The following is a 23,265-nucleotide window of genomic DNA, read 5'->3' as shown; positions in this document are numbered from 1 at the left end:
TGTGGTGTGAGATTTTGAAATGGTTGAAGCAGTAACGTGTATGAATGGTACAATGAAAGAGGCACTCTCCAGCTGAAAATCTAAAAGGAGGCAACTTGAAGCGCCTGGAATGTTGCCCCACTAGCACCATGTAGGTCCTGTGGAAGGACAAAAATAGTAGAGCTTTCTGCGGGATAGAGTACAATGATGTCCATCTGATCCCAGTTCTTGGTGCACTCATGAGATCCCAATTTGTCAAGAAGACTGGATGTTATAGTAGAGGATCACATTACGCTGTAGATTCTCCGCTTTTTGGTATATTGCTAGTATACAGGAGCTTTTTCCATTAATAAAGAACTATCTACATCATAGAAAAAGAACTGGAAGGATTGCAATGGGAGGGATGGGGAGGATAAGACCTCAGTGATAGGCTGAGGCATAATTAGCCAAACAACACAGAATTATCACTTCTCAGGGATGATCATCCGAAGACTAGTAAATCTTAGGAAGAAAACCATGAATGTGCCTCCAGATAAGCTCAGTAGGTGGTTGATCTACAATTACTGACTTTAAATTGTGCTAGCATCTCAACTGTTAAGTTGCCAATCAGAATACCATATCTTGGGCCAAGTAAAGTGATGAAGCCATAAAAAATAATCCTAAGAAAGACAATTTATGCACTCAAAATTATGGGTATGCATTGGTTGGTTCGGTTCGGTTTTATGTATTTTCGGTTTTTAAATATGCTAAACTATTAACCAAATCAATAAGATATTTTTTATTTGTTTTCGGTTTATCGATTTTTGGCCCTTAATGGTTCAGTTTTCGATTTAACCAATAAGAAAATGCTCATAAAACAAATATATAACTTCTCTAACAAATTGGTGCGACCGGACAATAATGTACCTTTATAGAATATTCATAAAATAGATAGTAGTAACTAACATGAAAAGAACTATACAAGTGTAACAAAAATAAAAGAGTTTGTTTCTTGTGAACTCAAAGTCACTGCGAAGTGTGAATTAAAGGCTAAAGGGCAAAGGTAGTAACCAGTAAGGTACAGATATTAATATTCAATATTTATATAGGGGTAAAGTAGTAAATTACTAGTCTTAATGGGTTATCGATTTACCCAATAACCCAATATTAAAAAACCGAACCAATAACCCAATAATTTTATTTTATAAAACCATTAAAAACCCGTTAACCCAATAGCAATAAGCCAATAGCATTTTTTTCGATTCGATTTTTGCACACCCCTACTCAAAATGTCCGTTATTTTATTGAAAACAGCTATTGTAAGTTTCTCTTGAATCTTGAGTTTGTTGTCTCTGCCAAGAAATTTAGAGCCTCTAGTAACTTGCAACATCTTCTTTTTCTATTTATCCATTTTCTTAGTAAACAAAATCCTTTACCTGTGCTAAACCTGAGCTGGGGTGAACGTTAACTGTCTGGGGGTGTTTAACAGTTCGATAAGATCCATTCTTTTGTAGTTTTGCAGAGTGGGGGAAAAATCCTGATGTTATAGCCTTCTTTATAGCTTCATAGTCATTATCATTTGAAGTCAATTCAATTTCCACCCTTTCCAGCAGGCCTTCCAATTGATCTCGGATATCCCTTGCTCTCTTCATGCTTCTGACCTGGAAAGTTAAAAGAACGGTTTCATTAGACTCTATAGGTAGCAATGACAAATCAACTTCATACTTTAAAGTTAAAATCCCTCCCCCCAAACCCCTTTTGTATAAAAGTTGCAGTCTAGTCTGGAACAGTTTCCTTCCAGTAGTCATGTTTATGATACAACAATAACAATAACTATGCCCAAGTCCCAAGCAAGTTGGAGTTAGCTATATGAATCCTCATTGTCTATGTCCCTCCATTTAAGCATGTCTCAATCCAATATTATATTCTAGAGAATGGAAAAAAAATACTAAATGCCTTTTTTGGCTAAAGCCCCATAGATGAAGTTATCTTCTAATGACAGTGGTAAATTTTCAAACAAAACATGGTTTCACTAAAATATTTTGTAGCACCAGAATCACAAGTCATAGCTCAATATGCATTTTATCGGGCTAGATGGCTTCCTCCAACAAGGAAAAGGAGACAGCTATCTAAGAGTAGAACAAGAATTTGAAAGTAACCTGCCTGCATTTTACTCAGCTATTAGATGTTTTGTTTCTAACAAGAAAAAGAAAGATTATCTCAGCGTAAAACAAGAACTTCATACTAACCTGGATATAATTTTCATAGCACCATTGAGTTGAAAAGTTTGTTTCCTTCCAGGAACTGTAAACCTGGAAAATAACAATAGATAAAGAAGATTACCATTTTCAACATGCACTCAAACAGCACCTCTGCATTTTCTTTTGTTCAGAAGGTGGCAAGCTAAATTTTCAAGTAACTAAATAACGATAGCGTGTTCTCATGACATAGCAATTATTTTGAATTGCGACAAAGACACAGTGTTTTCCTTAACATCCTACAGATGTACCATCCCCATACACCAAAGGAAACATATACCTGCATGGTAGAACTTATTTTCACCTGATCATGTAAGATATTTTGTTATTCTGGTTTACCTTTCAACTCAAAAGATTTGTCATGCCTACCTACGACCCCGGAAAACTCCCTCTTGGAGGCAAGTCTGCCATATGCACTTGTGTCTACTTTGTCTATATGTGGATGTACTTCGGAGATTGGATTTATCATTGATCAAGGGAAGATATCAATGTGAAGCAGGTATGCAAAACACAATATCATGCTGCTTGAAAACCTCATGATTGTGCCAGAACAGGTTACTATCATTAAGCAACTAACCTTTAGCAGAGCGATATGATCTCCCACATTTCCCACATGAAAATTCATCCGTGCATTATCTGCGTGGACTTGTTTGTCCTTTGGACGATAAAAGATTGAATTCCCCACAGACAGCATTGCAGCAATACTTATTATTTCATCAGAACACTTGTACTTGTCAGAGGCAGCAATCATCTTGGACAGCATGGGATCTAGAGGAAACTCAGCCATTCTTCTACCAAGTTTAGTCAACTCGCCAAGCTTGTTAAGTGCACTAAGGGCAAAGAGCAATTCCAGTGCTTTGAGTAGAGCTTCTGCTGGTGGGGGGTCCATGAAGTCAAAATTCAGCAAGTCATGAATCCCAAGGCTCTTGAGAGAGAGCACAACATTTGCAAGGTTGGTCCTTTGTATTTCTGGAACTGTGTTATCGTCCAAATCATTCATGTAATTATATGCAGTGTATAACCGAAAGCATTTTCCAGGACCTGTTCTTCCAGATCGACCAGCACGTTGGTTCGCAGATGCCTTTGATATAGGAGCGACCAGTAACGACTCCATTCCTGTCCGAGGGTTGTAAGACTTCATCTTAGAAAATCCCGGATCAATAACATATTTAATCCCATCAATTGTCAATGATGTTTCAGCAATATTTGTAGCCAGGACAACCTTACGAGCCCCTTCAGGAGTGGGCTCAAAGATCTTGGCTTGTAATTCTGTTGGCAAATTTGCATATATTGGGCAAATTATCAGCTCAGCAATTTTTGTCCCCAGGCCCTTTATCCGGTGCTTGATGATCTCCTCCGCTGTTTCAATCTCTTCCTGCCCAGTGAAAAAGATTAATATGTCACCATCACCCGGGGGTTGAGTTACATGGATCTGAAGAGCGGTTACTACTGCTGCATCCAAGTAATCGGCCTCTGGAGCTTTTGTATAGTGTATCTCAACTGGAAACCGCCTTCCAGGAATTTTAAAAATTGGAGCACAGTCAAAATAATCACTGAACTTCTCGGCATCTAGAGTAGCACTTGATATTAGCAACTTCAGATCAGGCCGAAACCGAGAAATATCCTGTGATAAAGAAAGTAGATTATTAGAAACAGGAGGACCATGGAGATGCAGTTCCACACCACATTAGTGTAACAACTTAAGGCCAAAGAAACCAATGCAAATTTGTTACACTCCATCCTAGTTCACTAATCCATAAAACCCTACTAGCCACCGTAAAATTATTAATGATTTGTTTGATTAGGGAAGGAAAAATAACAGAGAACAACTTATGTCGCCTGTTTCCTATGAAAATATAGAGGAAAAAATCCTTTTCCTTCCCTGGAATCAAAGTGGGAATTTTGGGGATCCCCATGGAAAAGCCTTGCTACGAAAATATTTTTAATTAAATTTCTTCTCCATGTTTCTTTTCCTGAAACATAGAGAAAAATTAAGACGAATCCAATAACAAGACTTTTTGTATAATTGTATTTACACAAGCTGCTTTGACAAACAAACAAGGAAAGAGTTCACAATTTTGGCTGCTTCCCAGTTTCCAAACAATGAGTAATTCCCAATTATTTCCAAGAGATAGCCATCATATTAAGATCTAAAGGCTACTAGACTCAAAAAAGATTTAAAGACTAAACTAAGAAAAACTTGCCTTAACCAAGCCAAACAAGATGTCCGTTGAAAGTGTTCTTTCGTGTGCCTCGTCGACCATAATGACACTGAAAAGCCAGGCACTTGTTTAGAGAGATCAAAAGGTTTGAGAATTAGATAAGGATAACAATAAGATCATTTACTACAGAACAAACCTATAGCTTGCTAGATCAGGCTCACCAAGGAATTCTCTCAACAGCATCCCGTCGGTCATATATTTCAGAATCGTATTCTCAGAGGTGCAGTCTTCAAACCGAATAGAATAGCCAACCTGAATTTGATGGATTTAGTCATTACATATTGATCAACTGATGTAAAGATTGACAAAATGTATCTCCAAGTTCCAAGGTACAAATATTATTTGAACAAGACAGCTTTAATATATTCGCTAAAAAAGAGCGAACATACCATCTCTAACTAATAAATGAGCAAACATATCATCTAAAGCATACCTCATGGCCAAGTTTGACTCCCATTTCTTGAGCAACACGCGCAGCAACACTCATTGCAGCAACTCGACGAGGTTGAGTACATCCAATCTATGAGAAGTAAATAGTAGTCTCAGAAACCATATGTAAGACCCCAGAAGTTGGAAAGTCAAAAAATGGAGTGAAATGGGAAATCTCAGTACTGTAGCTTTGTACGAGACCTTATACGGACAGTACAAGCTTTCACGGTCCGTATAGGTCGATCGTGGGAGGGCCTGTGCAAAAAGGAAATTTTGAGTTGGGGACCACGGAAGGTTCTTGTAATGATCTTGAGGGTGATTTTCAAAAATTTGTACAAAACGTGTGAACAGTAACACGCGTGAACAGTAACTTTTTGGGCAGAAAATGCCCCTTTCTTCCCATTTCAATAGTTTTCATCATTTGTTTGAGTTCTTGAACTCCTTGAGGTGATTTGAGAAGAGATTTTCGAGGCAAAGTGTTGGGTAAGTGACTTTTGACCTAAAACCTTCCTTTTTCATTAAGTTTTTGACGATTTTAACTCTTAAATTTTAGTTTCAAACCCCAAAAATCCTTGTTTCTTCCCTAATCCGAATTTAAGGAAAATTGTGATTTTCAACTCGTTTTGAGCTCTATTTTTATGGGTTTTTCAACCATGAGTTCCTTATTACCAATAGAATGGGATTGTTCAATAAATTTCCAGATTTGACCCTTTTCGAAAATAGTTAATTTTTGGACTATTTTACCCCCGGTTCCGAAACCTATCAATATGGGTGTCATTGGACTCCTTGTGACGTGTATGTTTCATTGTTGATAGTGGGTTGTCATTCCGGGCGCTGAATTCGAGAGTTGCTTGTCCGGTGGAGGTATTCGAGTGCGGTTTCGGCAATTGAGGTAGGTTTGGCTATCTTTCTTTGAGATTGAGATGGGGTAATTAGTCATTCATATGTTATAGACTTTGGGATGGGGTTGTAGTATGAGTTGAGAATGTTATATATATTGTGATGTCTGTGTGGAGGCTTATTTATTAATGTGTTGCCGTGACGGGGTTTATTTGTATTACATAGCCCGTGTGGGGGCCTTATTTGTTATCTTATTTGCTTTGAGAGCATGTGAATTATGATTTGCCTAAGAGAGAGGCTTGAGTATATTATTTGACTTGTGATGCCGCCTGAGAGATTGAGTTGGGGTTTTGAGCATACTTGAGTATTGAAATATTGTTGAGAAAGGGGTGAATATTTAAATGAAAGTGTGTTCTTCCCGTTACTATTTATTGAGGGTGAATATCATGTGTAGGTTAAGTTTTGAGAACTTTGAACCTTATACCACATGTGAGTTGATTATTACTTCCATGCATATGTGTTTTGATGCATTCATCCTCATTCATCATATCATGAAACATGGGAAGTTGAGAAATATGGAAATTCCTTTTGAGAAAGAAAATGAAACACCTTTAAACCTTTGTATCTTGAGTCCCTGACCGAGGCAGTTTTCCGGCAGGGTAGTGGATGCATTGTGATCCCAACCTTTGTATCTTGAGTCCCTGACCGAGGCAGTTTTCCGGCAGGGTAGTGGATGCATTGTGATCCCAACCTTTGTATCTTGAGTCCCTGACCGAGGCAGTTTTCCGGCAGGGTAGTGGATGCATTGTGATCCCAACCTTTGTATCTTGAGTCCCTGACCGAGGCAGTTTTCCGGCAGGGTAGTGGATGCATTGTGATCCTAACCTTTGTATCTTGAGTCCCTGACCGAGGCAGTTTTCCGGCAGGGTAGTGGATGCATTGTGATCCCTTGACCACGAGGAGGTGGCAAGGATAATGACATATTGTGATTGAGTTATATGGTCTGCAAGACCCCCATGTGCCTTGCTTGGTAGCACAGCTCAGCAGGTGTATACGACAGTCTGTGCGACAGTCTTGATTCCACCGTACCACCACATCATTGCATCATCATATTGCATTGCATTGCATTGATATTTGTGCTGCTTGAATTATCTGGTTAATTGTGATTATGAGCTGTTATTATGGGTTTACTTTACTCGCGTCAATATATATATAAATTGGCGGCACCGATGCCGGAGTGGGACTTTTCTGTATGCAAGTGGATGCGTTCCTTAGTTTATTTCATAGGTTTGATTAATTCCTTATACTCAGTCAACTAAAACCTACTGAGTACATGTGAATTGTACTCACCCCTACTTCTGTGTCCCTTTTTGATGCAGATACTAGTCGGGGTACCCCACGTGGCAGTTAATATTCTAGCGGATTGTGTATTCTCAGATTAGTGGTGAGGTCCCAGAATTTGGATCGTCACTAGTCTATCTTTATTTTTCAGTCTTTTGTATCATTCAGAGACTTATGTTGTATCTTCAGATTCGAACCTTGTATTAGATGCTCTTTATACTTATGACACCAGGTTTTGGGATAATTTCTTCATTGTTTTTTTTTCTTCTTTTTATTTAAATCGTGGCATCACTTTCCCCTTTGGGAGTCTTGTATGAGTTTTATTTTTAGGGTTACACATCAGATTGGGTTTTGAGATGTGTGCCATCATGACCTCAGTTTTTGGGTCGTGACAATTGGTATCAGAGCACTAGGTTCACCGGTCTTATAAGTTAAAGAGCAGGGTGTCTAGTAGAGTCTTGCGGATCGGTACGTAGACGTTCGTACTTATCTTCGAGAGGCTACAAGATACTTAATAGAAGAAACTCTTTCCTTTGATTCCTTTCGTGCGAATTATTCATATTAAGTGTTGTATACCTCTAATCTATTCCTTCCGCATTAAAAGTAACTGTCGGGTTCGAAATAGCGGCTCTTGCTTAAGGATGATTTAGTGATGCCCATTCGAGCCTGATTATGAGTATGAAGATGTGGAGCAACAAAAAAAAGTATGGAAAATGGTCGGTTAGACTTTGACGGTTAGATTTCAAATTTTAGATATCTAATTAGCCCACTTTGGATTCCTTTGAGATCTGTGGTTCCACCTATGTCTTCTAGCATTGCTATGTTTACTTAGGAGCAAAAGAGATTTGGAGAGATTCGTCAGGGTATTGTCTCCCAAGTTTGAGGTTATCACTGTTGAGAAGGCTTATATCTTTTTGACCAAGTGTCAGGACAGGTTGTTCAAAATCGGGTATCTTGAAGGCACAGTGAATGTCTTATTTCTCTTTATAATTGCGGGAATGGCTAAGAAGTGATAGAGATCTGTTCTTGCTCATAAACCTATCGGTCCTCCTATGATGAGTTGGGAGTAGTTTACTTGGGTTATTTTGTTATAGTGAGTTTGAATAAGGGGAAAATATGTGATTCTTCTTCTATTCAGCTAGGATCACAAGTTGTCTGCAATACACCAGTTTTAGTTGTTTGAGGTGCTTCATGGAGTACTCGAGGTGGTGGTTGTAGTGGTTCACAGGCTAAGGGTGACCATTAATTATGCTATGCTATACCAGGTAAATTTGAGGCAGAGGCCTCTGATGTGGTTATTACATGTATTGTTCTGGTTTGCCATCATTTTACGTTAGTATTATTTGAACTAGGGTCTACTTACTATTATGTGTTGACTTATTTTGATGTGGGTATTGATTATATGAGTGATCTTCTTGCTGTGCCCATTACTAATTTTACCCCGATAGGTGAACTTTTAGTGGTGGATAGAGTAAATAGGGAGTGTGCAGTGATATGTTTGGGTAGAGAGACCCGAGTTGACTTGATCTTATTAGACATGCTTGATTTTGATGTGATACTGGGTATGGACTGGTTATCTCCTTATCATGCTATATTAGATTGTTATGCAAAGACCGTGACCTTAGCTTATCCCGGTTTACCTAGCGTGGTATGGAAAGGTAATCCGAGTTCATATCCTAAGGGGGTGATATCTTATATTCGTGCTCGTCGCTTGATGGATAAGGGTTGTTTGTCTTATTTGGCTCATGTACGTGATCTCACCACGGAGTCATCTCATATAGAGACTACGAGGGTGGTGAGAGAGTTTATGGATGTATTTCCTACAGACTTGCCGGGAGTTCCTACTGACCGTGATATCGATTTTGTGATTGATTTGGAGCATGACACTAAACCCATCTCTATTTCTCCTTATCGGATGGCTCCGGCAGAATTGAAAGAGTTGAAAGAACAATTGGAAGATTTATTGAAGAAAGGGTTTATTAGACCTAGTGTATCACCGTGGGGTGCACCAGTTTTATTTGTGAAGAAGAAAGATGGTACTATGAGGATGTGTATTGACTATCGACAGTTGAACAAAGTCACTATCAAGAACAAGTATCCTCCCCCTCGCATTGATGATTTATTTGACCAGCTTCAAGGTGCATCGGTGTTCTCAAAGATTGATTTGAGGTCGGGTTACCATCAGTTGAGAGTTCGGGAATCTGACATCCCGAAGACTGCATTCAGGACTCGTTATGGGCATTATGAGTTTGTGTTTATGTCCTTCGGGTTGACTAATGCCCCAGCTGCTTTTATGGAGTTGATGAACCGGGTATTTCGACCTTATTTGAACTCGTTTGTGATCGTGTTTATTGATGACATCTTGGTTTATTCCAAGAATGAGGCGGATCATGTTAGGCACCTGAGGACAGTCCTTTAGAGATTGAGAGAGGAGAAGTTGTATGCAAAATTCTCCAAATGTGAGTTTTGGCTTGAGTCTGTGACATTCTTGGGTCATATAGTGACCAAGGATGGTATTATGGTTGATCCAGCTAAAGTTGCAGCGGTTCGTGATTGGGTTAGGCCTACTTCGATTACCGAGATTTGGAGTTTTATTGGGTTGGCAGGCTACTATCGTCGGTTTGTTCAAGGATTCTCTTCTATTGCAGCTCCATTGACTAGGCTAACTCAAAAGACCGTGGCATTTCAGTGGACTGATGAGTGTGAGGCGAGCTTTCAAAAACTCAAGGAATTATTGTCTTCAGCACCTATTCTAGCCTTACCCGAGGAGGGCGTGGCATTTATTGTGTTTTGTGATGCTTCGGGAGTCGGCTTGGGTGGTGTATTGATGCAAAAAGGTAGAGTTATAGCTTATGCTTCTCGACAGTTGAAGGTACATGAGAAGAACTATCCTACCCACGACTTAGAATTAGCAGCGGTGGTGTTTGTTCTGAAGTTGTGGAGGCATTATCTCTATGGAGTGCATTGCGAGGTCTATACTGACCATCGTAGCCTTAAGTATATCTTTTCTCAACCGAATCTGAACATGCAGCAGCGTAGGTGGTTAGAGTTATTGAAAGACTATGACATTACCATACTTTATCATCCGGGCAAAGCTAATGTGGTAGCGGATGCCCTGAGTCGCAAAGCATCTAGCGTGGGTAGTTTGGCCTTTCTTAAGGCTGTGGAGAGGCCTTTGGCATTGGAGGTTCAGTCATTGGCTAGACAGTTGGTCCGACTTGATATTTCTACACATCATGGTATTTTGGCCTTTGTGGAGGCTAGGTCTACTTTGATGGACCAGATTCGTACACACCAGTTTGAAGATGAAAAGTTGAGGGTCATTCGAGACAAAGTGTTAAGTGGTGAAGCAAAATCAGCCTCTCTTGATTCAGAAGGAGTTTTGAGGATTAATGGTCGCATTTGTGTGCCCAAGGTTAGTGAATGGGTACGTATGATATTGGAGGAGGCTCATTGTTCCAAATATTCGATTCACCCGGGAGTGGCAAAGATGTTTCATGACTTGAAACAACACTATTGGTGGTGTGGCATGAAGAGAGACATTATTGATTTTGTGGCTAAGTGTTTAAATTGCCAACAAGTGAAGTATGAGCATCAGAAACCGGGTGGTCCTATGCAAAGGATGCCCATTCCTGAGTGGAAATGGGAGCGTATCACTATGGACTTCGTGTCTGGATTACCCATGGCATTGGGTAAGTATGACTCTGTCTGGGTGATTGTGGATCGATTGACCAAATCAGCCCATTTCCTTCCGGTGAAGACTAGCTACAATGCGGATCAGTTAGCTAGGATCTATCTTCGTGAGATTGTTAGGCTGCATGGGGTGCCTATCTCTATTGTATCGGATCGGGGTTCAGTGTTCACCTCTCACTTTTGGAAGGCATTACAGTGTGGTTTGGGCAGTGGCGGAACCAGGAATTTTATGAAGGGGGTTCAGCATTTTATTACCTAAAATCAGGAAAAAAAATGTGCTTATTCGGATTCGAACCCGCGAGCTGAAAGACAAGCTAAGATAAAATATTGAACCCCTTTGCCACTGAGCTAGTCCCTTGGCTTATGTTTCAGGGGGTTCAATGTCAAATATATACTCATAAATTAAAAACTTTATCTTATATATACAGTGTAATTTTTTAACGAAGGGGGTTCGGATGAACCCCCTGGATAACACGTGGGTCCGCCCCTGGGTTTGGGTATGCGGCTAGAGATGAGTTCAGCATTTCATCCCCAAATCGATGGTCAGTCCGAGCGGACTATTCAGGTGTTGGAGGATATGCTTAGGGCCTGTGTGATTGATTTTGGTGCCCGATGGGACCAACACTTGCCCTTAGCAGAGTTTGCCTATAATAACAGTTATCACTCCAGCATTCAAATGGCACCATTTGAGGCATTGTATGGTCGTAGGTGTCGATCACCCATTGGATGGTTTGATTCTGTTGCGGTTGATGCATTGGATACTAACTTACTTAGGGATGCTGTGGAGCGGGTACGTTTGATTCAGGGTCGACTATTGACAGCTCAGAGTCGTCAAAAGAGTTATGCTGATAGGAGGGTTCGTCCCTTAGAGTTCATGGTGGGTGATTGCATGTGGCTTAAAATATCGCCCATGAAGGGTGTGATGAGGTTCGGAAAGAAGGGCAAGCTTAGCCCAAGGTTTGTTGGCCCGTTTGAAATCCTGAGGAGAGTAGGTGGAATGGCGTATAAGCTGGCCTTACCCCCTAAATTGTCAGCTGTCCATCCGGTGTTTCATGTTTCCATGCTTCGCAAGTACATACCGGATGAGTCTCATGTGATTTCTTATGATGCGGTAGAGTTGAGTCCGGATTTGACTTATGAGGAGGAGCCGACAGTTATTCTAGATAGGCGGCTTCGTAGACTCAGGACCAAGGAGGTCGCTTCGGTCAAGGTGCAGTGGCAGCATCGGCCTGCTGAGGAGGTGACTTGGGAGTTAGAGTATGCAGGCTCGGTACCCTCAGCTTTTTGAGACCCCAGGTACTTTATTTTATCTTATGTTCGAGGACGAACATCCTTTTTAGTGGTGGATATTGTAATGATCTTGAGGGTGATTTTCAAAAATTTGTACAAAACGTGTGAACAGTAACACGCGTGAACAGTAACTTTTTGGGCAGAAAATGCCCCTTTCTTCCCATTTCAATAGTTTTCATCATTTGTTTGAGTTCTTGAACTCCTTGAGGTGATTTGAGAAGAGATTTTCGAGGCAAAGTGTTGGGTAAGTGACTTTTGACCTAAAACCTTCCTTTTTCATTAAGTTTTTGACGATTTTAACTCTTAAATTTTAGTTTCAAACCCCAAAAATCCTTGTTTCTTCCCTAATCCGAATTTAAGGAAAATTGTGATTTTCAACTCGTTTTGAGCTCTATTTTTATGGGTTTTTCAACCATGAGTTCCTTATTACCAATAGAATGGGATTGTTCAATAAATTTCCAGATTTGACCCTTTTCGAAAATAGTTAATTTTTGGACTATTTTACCCCCGGTTCCGAAACCTATCAATATGGGTGTCATTGGACTCCTTGTGACGTGTATGTTTCATTGTTGATAGTGGGTTGTCATTCCGGGCGCTGAATTCGAGAGTTGCTTGTCCGGTGGAGGTATTCGAGTGCGGTTTCGGCAATTGAGGTAGGTTTGGCTATCTTTCTTTGAGATTGAGATGGGGTAATTAGTCATTCATATGTTATAGACTTTGGGATGGGGTTGTAGTATGAGTTGAGAATGTTATATATATTGTGATGTCTGTGTGGAGGCTTATTTATTAATGTGTTGCCGTGACGGGGTTTATTTGTATTACATAGCCCGTGTGGGGGCCTTATTTGTTATCTTATTTGCTTTGAGAGCATGTGAATTATGATTTGCCTAAGAGAGAGGCTTGAGTATATTATTTGACTTGTGATGCCGCCTGAGAGATTGAGTTGGGGTTTTGAGCATACTTGAGTATTGAAATATTGTTGAGAAAGGGGTGAATATTTAAATGAAAGTGTGTTCTTCCCGTTACTATTTATTGAGGGTGAATATCATGTGTAGGTTAAGTTTTGAGAACTTTGAACCTTATACCACATGTGAGTTGATTATTACTTCCATGCATATGTGTTTTGATGCATTCATCCTCATTCATCATATCATGAAACATGGGAAGTTGAGAAATATGGAAATTCCTTTTGAGAAAGAAAATGAAACACCTTTAAACCTTTGTATCTTGAGTCCCTGACCGAGGCAGTTTTCCGGCAGGGTAGTGGATGCATTGTGATCCCAACCTTTGTATCTTGAGTCCCTGACCGAGGCAGTTTTCCGGCAGGGTAGTGGATGCATTGTGATCCCAACCTTTGTATCTTGAGTCCCTGACCGAGGCAGTTTTCCGGCAGGGTAGTGGATGCATTGTGATCCCAACCTTTGTATCTTGAGTCCCTGACCGAGGCAGTTTTCCGGCAGGGTAGTGGATGCATTGTGATCCTAACCTTTGTATCTTGAGTCCCTGACCGAGGCAGTTTTCCGGCAGGGTAGTGGATGCATTGTGATCCCTTGACCACGAGGAGGTGGCAAGGATAATGACATATTGTGATTGAGTTATATGGTCTGCAAGACCCCCATGTGCCTTGCTTGGTAGCACAGCTCAGCAGGTGTATACGACAGTCTGTGCGACAGTCTTGATTCCACCGTACCACCACATCATTGCATCATCATATTGCATTGCATTGCATTGATATTTGTGCTGCTTGAATTATCTGGTTAATTGTGATTATGAGCTGTTATTATGGGTTTACTTTACTCGCGTCAATATATATATAAATTGGCGGCACCGATGCCGGAGTGGGACTTTTCTGTATGCAGGTGGATGCGTTTCTTAGTTTATTTCATAGGTTTGATTAATTCCTTATACTCAGTCAACTAAAACCTACTGAGTACATGTGAATTGTACTCACCCCTACTTCTGTGTCCCTTTTTGATGCAGATACTAGTCGGGGTACCCCACGTGGCAGTTAATATTCTAGCGGATTGTGTATTCTCAGATTAGTGGTGAGGTCCCAGAATTCGGATCGTCACTAGTCTATCTTTATTTTTCAGTCTTTTGTATCATTCAGAGACTTATGTTGTATCTTCAGATTCGAACCTTGTATTAGATGCTCTTTATACTTATGACACCAGGTTTTGGGATAATTTCTTCATTGTTTTTTTTTCTTCTTTTTATTTAAATCGTGGCATCACTTTCCCCTTTGGGAGTCTTGTATGAGTTTTATTTTTAGGATTACACATCAGATTGGGTTTTGAGATGTGTGCCATCATGACCTCAGTTTTTGGGTCGTGACAGTTCTACGGACCGTAGACTAGCTCGTGGTGGGACTACTGAGGAATGGGTTTAAGGAAATTTGGACGAGAGACCTCTACGGCCCGTAAAGATGTTCACGGGCTGTAGGAAGGTCTGTGAAAGGGAAGTTTCCAAAATTTTTGAGTTTGTTGTTCACGGACGTTTTGCACGACCCGTTAAGGACTCTACGGTCTATAAGGGCTTCCATATAAGTCCAACTTTTAGGAGCCCGTCACTTTCCTACCACAGAACCTTGTACGGTACGTGGTGAGTTGTACGACCTGTAAAGGACGCCCGTAGAAAGTCATCTTCAGCCCTCCAGATTCACGATCCACTTCACGGACCGTGAAGGGGTACACAGTCCGTGAAGACCACCCGTCAAAGAGCCCGTTCAGTTATTTTATCTAGGGGTGTTTTGGTCATTACCCACTCTTTTATATTAATAGTTGGACGTTTTTAGGCCCTTTTCCCCCTAAACTATAAATACCCAAAACCCTCTTTAATTCCTCATTCCCTCTCAAACACCTAGCACAAAAATCCTCTCTAAAATTCCTCCCCCAAAGATCTTTCTTCTTCCTCAAGTCAAGTTAGGACTCCAAGGTCAAGATCAAATCTCCATTGCTAGAAGCTTGCGTTTAAGGCTTTAAATTATCAAGGTATGTAGGAATTCATCCATGGAGCCCCAAGGTTTTACTTCAATTCTCTTTATGAATGTCCCTTCTAAGCCATAATTCTTATGATATTGCATTGGGTCTTCTCAATTATGGTCTATTTTATCATTATTGATCTAATTATGCAAAATTCACATTACATTGCATGATTTCAAGTCGATTTTCATGGACCCATGTATTATGCTATTTTTCAAGTATAAGTTATGAATTATGATCATGATTTCTAAAGGATTTTAATGAATGATTATCAAGGCTTATTAATGACTCATGGAAAGGAATGAATGATTATGAACTATGATTTTAAGAATGCTTCTAGATAAAGTATCAATATGATTTACGATGAACGAGCTTATCATGATTTTGATGCTTTAGATAAGTATCTTAATGAATACGTTATGATGTCATGATATGCTGAAGGAGCTATTCTTATGATTTCAAGTATTTATGATGAACTTGGTATTACTAGATTTTTACCATCTTCAAAGCTTATGATATTATGTATGTTATTCCGTTGAGAGTTGACATAGCACCAAGTGGACCTTTGGATAGAGGCTCACCCGTTAGTAGAGGCATGAGACAGTTAGTAGAAATCCCATTGTCCCATAACTACATGCCACCATAGGAAGAAGGTCACCCATTAGTAGGGGCTTGATTCCTTAGAAAGGGTCACCCGTTAGTTGAGGCTTGATTCCTTAGTAGCTTAATGGATCCAATTAGGCATCATGGAGTCTACCTTGGCAAGTAGCCTCTCTCTTCTCGATATGGGAGTTACATCAGAATTCCATGTTATAGCTCACATGGTCTTAAATGTCGGTTAACGGTATCTCACAAAGACTTATGGCTCTCAAAATGACTTTTAATAGTTCACTTATGTATATACTATTTTACAAATTCCCATGATGATGTTTTGATGCATTGACCACATGATTATGATGTTTAAATGTTTTCAAGATTTTACTAATGTTTTCAAGATAATGGTCATGCATCCCATGTTCATATTGTTTATGTCTTATTATCATTGTTCATGCATGATTCTCACATACTTAGTGCATTCCATATATTAACGCATACTTTTTGCCTACAATGTATCATAATGTAGGGGATACAATGTAGGGTCCGACGATCATCACGCACCTCCCACTCATGGCTAGAGATTTAGTACTACTTCTTTATTGGGTGAGTCCTCATGCTTTGAGGACAATACACTTATCTTTTCATCGTTCTTTATGGCTTTTATTTTCATATATTGGGGGAACTAGGAGCTTGTCTTATGCCCCTATCTAGAATAGTAGAGGCATGTTAGATGTTCGTGGAGTCTATGTTGTCTACCCTTTTTGAGATTTCCTCTCTTTTATCGAGACTATTCATGTTGAGACTTTACTTCTGCACCTATGCTTTAGCTTTATTGCTTCATTTACCTTATGTATGCTCATATATGATATGCTAAGAGGCTTGGTTAGAGTCTTTCAAGATTCTAATCGCGGAGTCACGCCTAGGGTCTAGCTTGGGTCATGACACCATAGACAATATATCTGATCCCATTTCTACATCGCTAAGAACAGGTGTTTGGTGGTTTCAACATAAATCAGATAACAAAGAAAATCTGTGTGGTAAATTTGCAATGAAGAAACAGATGACTGTTAGTTTCATTTGTTTCATTGCACAGTGAACACCATGATGCTATTTGGAAAACTCTCCTTTGCAGCTTCTCATGTGTCAGGCAAACCCTTCTGATCACCAAGTAAAACATCTCACCTTTGTTGGTACCCTGTTTTTCCAGACCTTTCCCCAAGGGTCAACCGCTCCCCCATTAAACTCCCTTACTTTTCTGTTATATAACCTACTAACTGATAGGTTTCCATCACAATTATGCCTCGACTTCATTGCATTTGCTTCTGAATTTGTGCCTTTGAAACCACTTAGAGCTTGCAATAACTCAGGTACTCTCTCTATCTCCTAATCATTTAAGAGCCTTCTAAAGCTCAAGTTCCACCCTTGAGGAGACCACATTTCATTTATCTTTGCATCTGCATTGGTGCTGAGAATGAATAGGTCAGGAAAGGAAGTCATCAAGGTCTCCTGACCTGTCCAGAGTTCTTCCCAGAACAGAATTCTAGCTCCATTCCCCACCTTGTAGATAATGTTTATGGCAAGTTGATTACACAAATTTCTAATAGTTCTCCACACTGGCATTCCATAGGCCTTGTTCATTGTATTGGAGTACCATGTGCTAATATGCCCATACTTCTTAGAAATAACTTCCTAATAGTGCCTGCTCCTCTGTGCCAAATCTCCATAGCCATTGGTCATTAGGCACTTGTTTTGAAGACCCAAATTCCTGATTCCTAGACCCCCAGACCTTTTGCTCAACAAAAGCAGTTTGCTACTTAACCAAATCTATTCCCTTTCCCTCCTTGTTTCCAATTTATAGGAAATCCCTCCTTAGTTTGTTTAGTCTTTCTTCCACCTTGACTAGCATAGGGAATAAAGACATAACATAAGTGGGCAATAAATCTAGTACTAAATTTATCAGGATGGGTAAGTCCTCTGAACTTTGGTAACATCAGCACTTTCTTGGTGCTTTATCAGGATGGCAAGTCCTCTGAACTTTTGTAACATCAGCACTTTCTTGGTGCTTATTGAATAATCCATACCTATTTATCAAATAGGAGCTTGTAAGGTAGCATATCCCTCCACTACTTATGCGACATTCTCTTTTAGTTCCAACCACATCGCTTTGTATGCGAGTTAATGCTATATCAGAAAAGTCTCTGCCTCTAAAAACAGAAAACATCCTCTTTATTTTTGGAGGGTGTGGTATATACTCTATATATGAGAGATCCATACCTTCCCACGTTTGGTATATCCCGCCTCGTGCAGATACTGTGGTATCTGGGTGGTCTTCCCGGAGCCCGTTTCTCCAACAATAACAAGAACCTGCAACAAGCACCCAATTTTTATATGGTGTCCACACAACAAACTTAGTGGAAAGGGCATTATAACTAGCTTCAAACCCCCAAAGAAAAGTAAAAAACAGATGCAAGCAACTGACCAACCTAACCTGATGATCATTAATAGCTTGGAGCAAATCATCCCTGTAGGGATACATTGGTAGGGTCTTCCTATCCTCCTAAAATGTATCCATGAAAGACGATTAGTACAAATGAGTTTCAACAAATCAAACATAAACATATGGAAGGTACAACCCGTGATCTATCTAGCAAAATTGGTCTCAATGAAAACTAAGAGGTCACGATAAAGTGCAAAAGCCAGAGAGCAAAAGTGAAGGATTCTAACAGATAAGGCATAACTTTATAGATGCAGACCTTCGTAATCAATATAAATTAAAAATTCTAACTCAATATGGTCAATGTAATCCATTAGTAACTCCCACCTTGCAAAGCACGGAAAAAAAAACATTGGCGAACACTCAAATGGGTTATACTTATAATATATACACACATGGATACATAGAGTAGATTCGTGCTTTTCTTCCAAAGTGTACTAAATTACAGGACCTCATTTATAGTGAATAAATAGCAGGGGAGATGATACAGTCCGTGATACACCTTTTTTTTGCAAGGACAGTTCATGAAAATCCACAGAAAGCATAAATCTCATGATCACTTGATTTAACACACAGATATACATAGCTTGTTCGAAGCCCCAAAGCACAACCCATTATAGTAAAAGGAAAAGAAAGACCCAGCAAGGCTGATAACTCTTCTACGATAAGCCAAAGAGATGAGAAAAGGTTTAAGCAGGAAGGAAAGGAGAGACAGACACTAGTCGCTGTAGTATGCTGCTGTTAGGCCTAAGTCTCCTTTTTTAGTTAGATTACACGCCCTTGTGTCTTCCATTTTGTCCATATCTACACTTCCACCCTCTTCTTCAACCACTTTTTGACTTACAAAGCAATTATACTGTTGTCTTACTTTCAATGGATATAATACAAATGAAATTCCCCAATGTTAGCAGTCTCGCGCATATGAGGAAACTATAAACAAAATAGTGGAAAACCATAAGTGCTGATTCTATTGCATAGAATGATCCTGATAAATCAATACCTGGAGTTTTTCATATGCTGATTTAGCCATAGTTTTCTCTATTGACTCAGTGGAAGGCTCTTGGTCAACCTAAACACAAACCAAAGATGATCTTAAAACAATGATCAAGAAATTAGCAAGAGAAGATTTAGCATAACAACACGTCAACAGGGTTGAATAAGCAGGCATACATTAACGCCATCCATTACGGCTGCCTTTATGAACTCAATTTGGTCTTCAAACACAAATCTGCACCAAAGTAGTTATTAGGGTTTAAATAATAAGATTTAGATGGAAAACATGATACAACAGATCCTTGATACAGCAAAATCCACTATCTGTAAAGCACAGAAGCCAATTCTTCCATACTTTCCTTTATGCATGTACATTATACACATACATGAGAGAGAGAGAGAGAGAGAGAGAGAGAGAAAGAGAGAGAGAGAGAGAAAAGCAGGGCGAGAAGCTAGAACTTACTGATAGTCCTCAGATCTTGACTTTCTATCTTTTGAACCAAATTTAAGCGTCGCCTTCCCTGTGATGCAATGATTCCAAATTTAGAGACTCGAGAACTTATAAGTTCATAAAAACTTTGAGTAAGGTGAATTAGAGATTACCAATCTGATGTTCCTCCCATGCTTCTTGTTCAGCAAAAGGATTCATCTTTTCAGCAGCACCTGGATCCCTGGAAATGTCAAAACATAATATAAGACCATATAAGCTTCTTAAGCAATAAAGCTTGACTCTCTAAGACCAATACACACTTTTCCACAACTCTGTATGCTAGAGCAACTGTTACAACTATCTTTGTTAATATAACTAACCTGTATCGCTGCGAAGCCACCGAAAATCTCTTTTCCTGATTTACACCACCTTCAAGATCATAGGCATCAGGTATTCTATACTGTATTTAAAACAAAAGCAACCATAAAGAATCTTCATAGAAAACTGACATAAACTGGAACAAGGCATAGAGTTCAAATTCCATCCCCCGGAATCAACTTATTGTATAATCCCTATTTCCAATATCTTTACAATTGGTTCATGTATTCTTCAGATTGGTGCCACTAGTACCAAAGCACCAAACTCACCTTGCCATGATTAGGGACATAGCTACCTTTTGTGAAGGGGGTTCAACTGAGTCCCTTCACCGAAAAATTACCCTGTGCAACTAAGGTTAAAACAATTCTTTTTGTATATATATTAACTGTTGAATTCCCTTGATATAGGTTCATAGCTTAAGTGTGACAATTCTTATTTTTTTTGAATCCCCTTACTCAAATTCCAGGTTCTGCCACTAGCCATAATTTAGACTTATCTTATGAATAATTCAGTACATTAAACATTGGATAAGAAAACAAACCAAGAATAAATAATAATAGAGGGATTCCAATAATCTTAAAATTCAGATTACAGTGCAACCCCAACCAACATCCTATAGTATACTCAGAAAAGGAAAGAGCGAAAACCACATTTGAGGTTTTCTTTTCCAATTCTTGATACTTTTAAGGAAGGCTTCAAGAAAAGGTACAATTATCCACTATTTTAACTATGAATGAAACATATGATTCATACAACAAATCCAGAAGTTAAGCATTTTCATGGAAGTTCGGAACTAAAATTGCACTCAAGCTTTAAGAGTAGCTTTTTTCATTGAGTAATAAATTCTATTTATGAAAGGCAAAAAACATATGTATACAAGAAGTATACTAAAGAGTAAAATGTAGAAAACGTACAAAAAGATATAATTTTCTATAAATGACATGATATCATCTATACATACAAGAACCTCGTGGGGGCACCAAAAAGCAATAGCAGATAAAAGGCTATTCCTCAAATGTACAAAATCATTCTCAAGCCTTAAGAGAATATACAAGGAAATAATATTGTTAGGGAAAAGAAAAAAGTTATTCATAAAGGAAGATCGGCGCAAGGAAAGCTCATCCTTTAGTTAGAAGTACCCAAATGTAGTCTTTATTGGAACAAAGCAATAAATAACTCATAGGGAACAATAGACAAAGAGATGGTGATATTTAAACCTCGTTTTTTTAATGATGACCGTGGTATCTAGGCCAGCTTTCCTGCACCTCGACTAATTACACGGGATACCTGCCACCTCCCATCAGTAACAGGTACCGAGGTACCGAGTAACTCTGTTCACCAAGGCTAGGGCAAATGAGAAGAATCACCTATTGTTTTTTGTCTCCCCTGGAATTTGAACCTGAGACCTCATGGCTCTCAACCACTTCATTGACCACTAAGCCACACCCTTGGGTACATTTTAACCTCACTTTTTCTTTTTAACTTTTTGTATGTATGTTGTGGCCTGTGGGGGAGGGAAAGTAACAGAGATACTAGAGAATATGACAAGCAAGAAATAAAAGCAATAAATGGCAGAGGCAATAAAAATAAAGAATGTAATGAAACATGTTCTTGGAAGCGATAAATATTCATAATATTAATTACCTCGTCCATTTCATCATTATCTTCTGATCGCTTCTTAACTAGTTCATATATTTCCTTCTTATATCTGCAAAATTATACAGGTCCTGAGTACACAACAGCATATGCATATACAAAGCAATCCCGCACTCAAGCAGAACCTATTAAAGAGAATGCCAGACCAAAAAAAAAAAAAGGCAAATGCACAAAGGCGCTAACTCCGTGTTCACAAGAATTCACTCAGTACTCATCAGAAGTTTCATATGATAAGGGAAAGGTGAAATTTTATCATTATGAATGAACACAGGAATTTTAGTGAGATAAAATCAAGTTCATAACCAAAAACACAACTGATAAAAAACACTAGATGACTTCATGTTAACTAGAATTAGGCCTTCCACTGAAGCAGGAAAGATAAGCATGTAATACCCATTTATATATGCGCTACTAGAAGAGAATGACAAACACAAGACACTTTAGGATTCAATATCAAAACAATAGATGCTCTTCACACCATGCAATCTCTTAGTAGGCAACAAATAAGTCTTGAAATATACAAGTACTACAGAGTGAGTTCACTATAGAAGCAATTGCAAGAAAAAATCAATAAAAACAAATCTCAAATTAAGAATAATTTCGGAATGAGCATCAAAACAGGGGGGCGGATGTACTTCCTTGCCTTAGTTCACGTTCCTCTGCTTCTGTCAGCTTCACTCCCTCAAATAAGTATTGCTCATCTTCTAAATCGTCTCTGGAATACCACAAATATGGTTAGACAATGACCAGTAACCAGAATGGAATAACTTTAGATTATATCACATAGAACAACACAATTTACTTCCATATATAATAAATGATGGTGTAAACTATAATGTACAATCATGTAAATACCGGAGTTCCTCTAGCTTCTTCTGCTCCCTTTTCTTCAGGTATTCTTGCCTTGAAACTTTCCTGGATTACAATAAAATTGGGATGTGAGTTTGTAAATTATGTTAGAGAGCCAAATGAAGTGCTAAATGCGCAAAATCACAAGGATTGATGGGTGATAATTGTATTCAAAGCTCAGGAAGATACTGTGAGATTGCCGAAACAAACTGCTTACATAAGTATATTTTTTTCATACTTCTGCCCTAAATTCTTCACATAGTTATAGCAGATCCGAATACTGAGGCCTGTAGTATAACAATGTCCTTCATGGAGGTCCAGATGCAAAGATACAGTACCTCATCCCAAATTAGACCTTTATTTTAAATTGTATGACAAAAGTAGCCCCCCCCCCCCGGCCCAACAAAAATCCCACAAGAAAAAAGGTAAAGAATAACAAAAACAGTAAAAACAGAGAACATTAAATGTGGAACACAATTCCCTAGAAAATGTAATGTGCAAGAGAGCTATTCGATCAGTAGCATGATATCAGTCTATTTCAACAAGACCTTGCTATGCATTAATATCAAGTGCTTCTCAGTTACACCCCTAATTGACCCTAGAATTGATGAATAGCAACATAGTTCTCCAGTACAAAACACTACAATGTGTCTTTTTCTGTACCTAGTACTATCTCTCCTCTCAACTCTAAAATGCAAGAAAATAAAGTAAGAGGAGATGGGATTTTCATGAACTGATATTGTCTGGCCCATGTCACACTGCACAAACCCCCACCTGATGCATTGGAAACTCAAATATGGACACTAATATCTGGATGTTCAACAATTCATGGGTATTAAAAAGGACAGTAGATGAA

At 39.1% G+C, this 23,265-nt stretch overlaps 1 protein-coding gene across 5 annotated transcripts in view; it reads right to left on the bottom strand.

The window, feature by feature from the left end:
• LOC129873727 (pre-mRNA-splicing factor ATP-dependent RNA helicase DEAH1-like) overlaps positions 1 to 23,265 on the bottom strand; it is a 37,513-nt gene that overhangs the window by 1,921 nt on the left and 12,327 nt on the right. For all 5 annotated transcript variants that reach the window (XM_055948892.1, XM_055948891.1, XM_055948894.1 and 2 more), the window contains 16 exons: positions 22,416 to 22,475; positions 22,204 to 22,275; positions 21,549 to 21,612; positions 19,907 to 19,986; positions 19,700 to 19,767; positions 19,560 to 19,617; positions 19,274 to 19,331; positions 19,104 to 19,172; positions 18,098 to 18,166; positions 17,884 to 17,973; positions 4,872 to 4,958; positions 4,575 to 4,690; positions 4,421 to 4,487; positions 2,794 to 3,840; positions 2,208 to 2,270; positions 1,395 to 1,619 (listed from right to left, as the gene is read on the bottom strand). In XM_055948892.1, the coding sequence (XP_055804867.1) occupies positions 1,395 to 1,619; positions 2,208 to 2,270; positions 2,794 to 3,840; positions 4,421 to 4,487; positions 4,575 to 4,690; positions 4,872 to 4,958; positions 17,884 to 17,973; positions 18,098 to 18,166; positions 19,104 to 19,172; positions 19,274 to 19,331; positions 19,560 to 19,617; positions 19,700 to 19,767; positions 19,907 to 19,986; positions 21,549 to 21,612; positions 22,204 to 22,275; positions 22,416 to 22,475 (2,293 nt within the window). The remainder of the gene's footprint in view (positions 1 to 1,394; positions 1,620 to 2,207; positions 2,271 to 2,793; positions 3,841 to 4,420; positions 4,488 to 4,574; positions 4,691 to 4,871; positions 4,959 to 17,883; positions 17,974 to 18,097; positions 18,167 to 19,103; positions 19,173 to 19,273; positions 19,332 to 19,559; positions 19,618 to 19,699; positions 19,768 to 19,906; positions 19,987 to 21,548; positions 21,613 to 22,203; positions 22,276 to 22,415; positions 22,476 to 23,265) is intronic.

Source organism: Solanum dulcamara, chromosome 11, assembly GCF_947179165.1.
Source record: "Solanum dulcamara chromosome 11, daSolDulc1.2, whole genome shotgun sequence".
In the NCBI taxonomy this organism is placed as follows: Eukaryota; Viridiplantae; Streptophyta; class Magnoliopsida; order Solanales; family Solanaceae; genus Solanum; species Solanum dulcamara.
The sequence above is the reverse complement of the archived record's forward strand: the minus strand, read 5'-3'. Positions and strand labels throughout refer to the sequence as shown.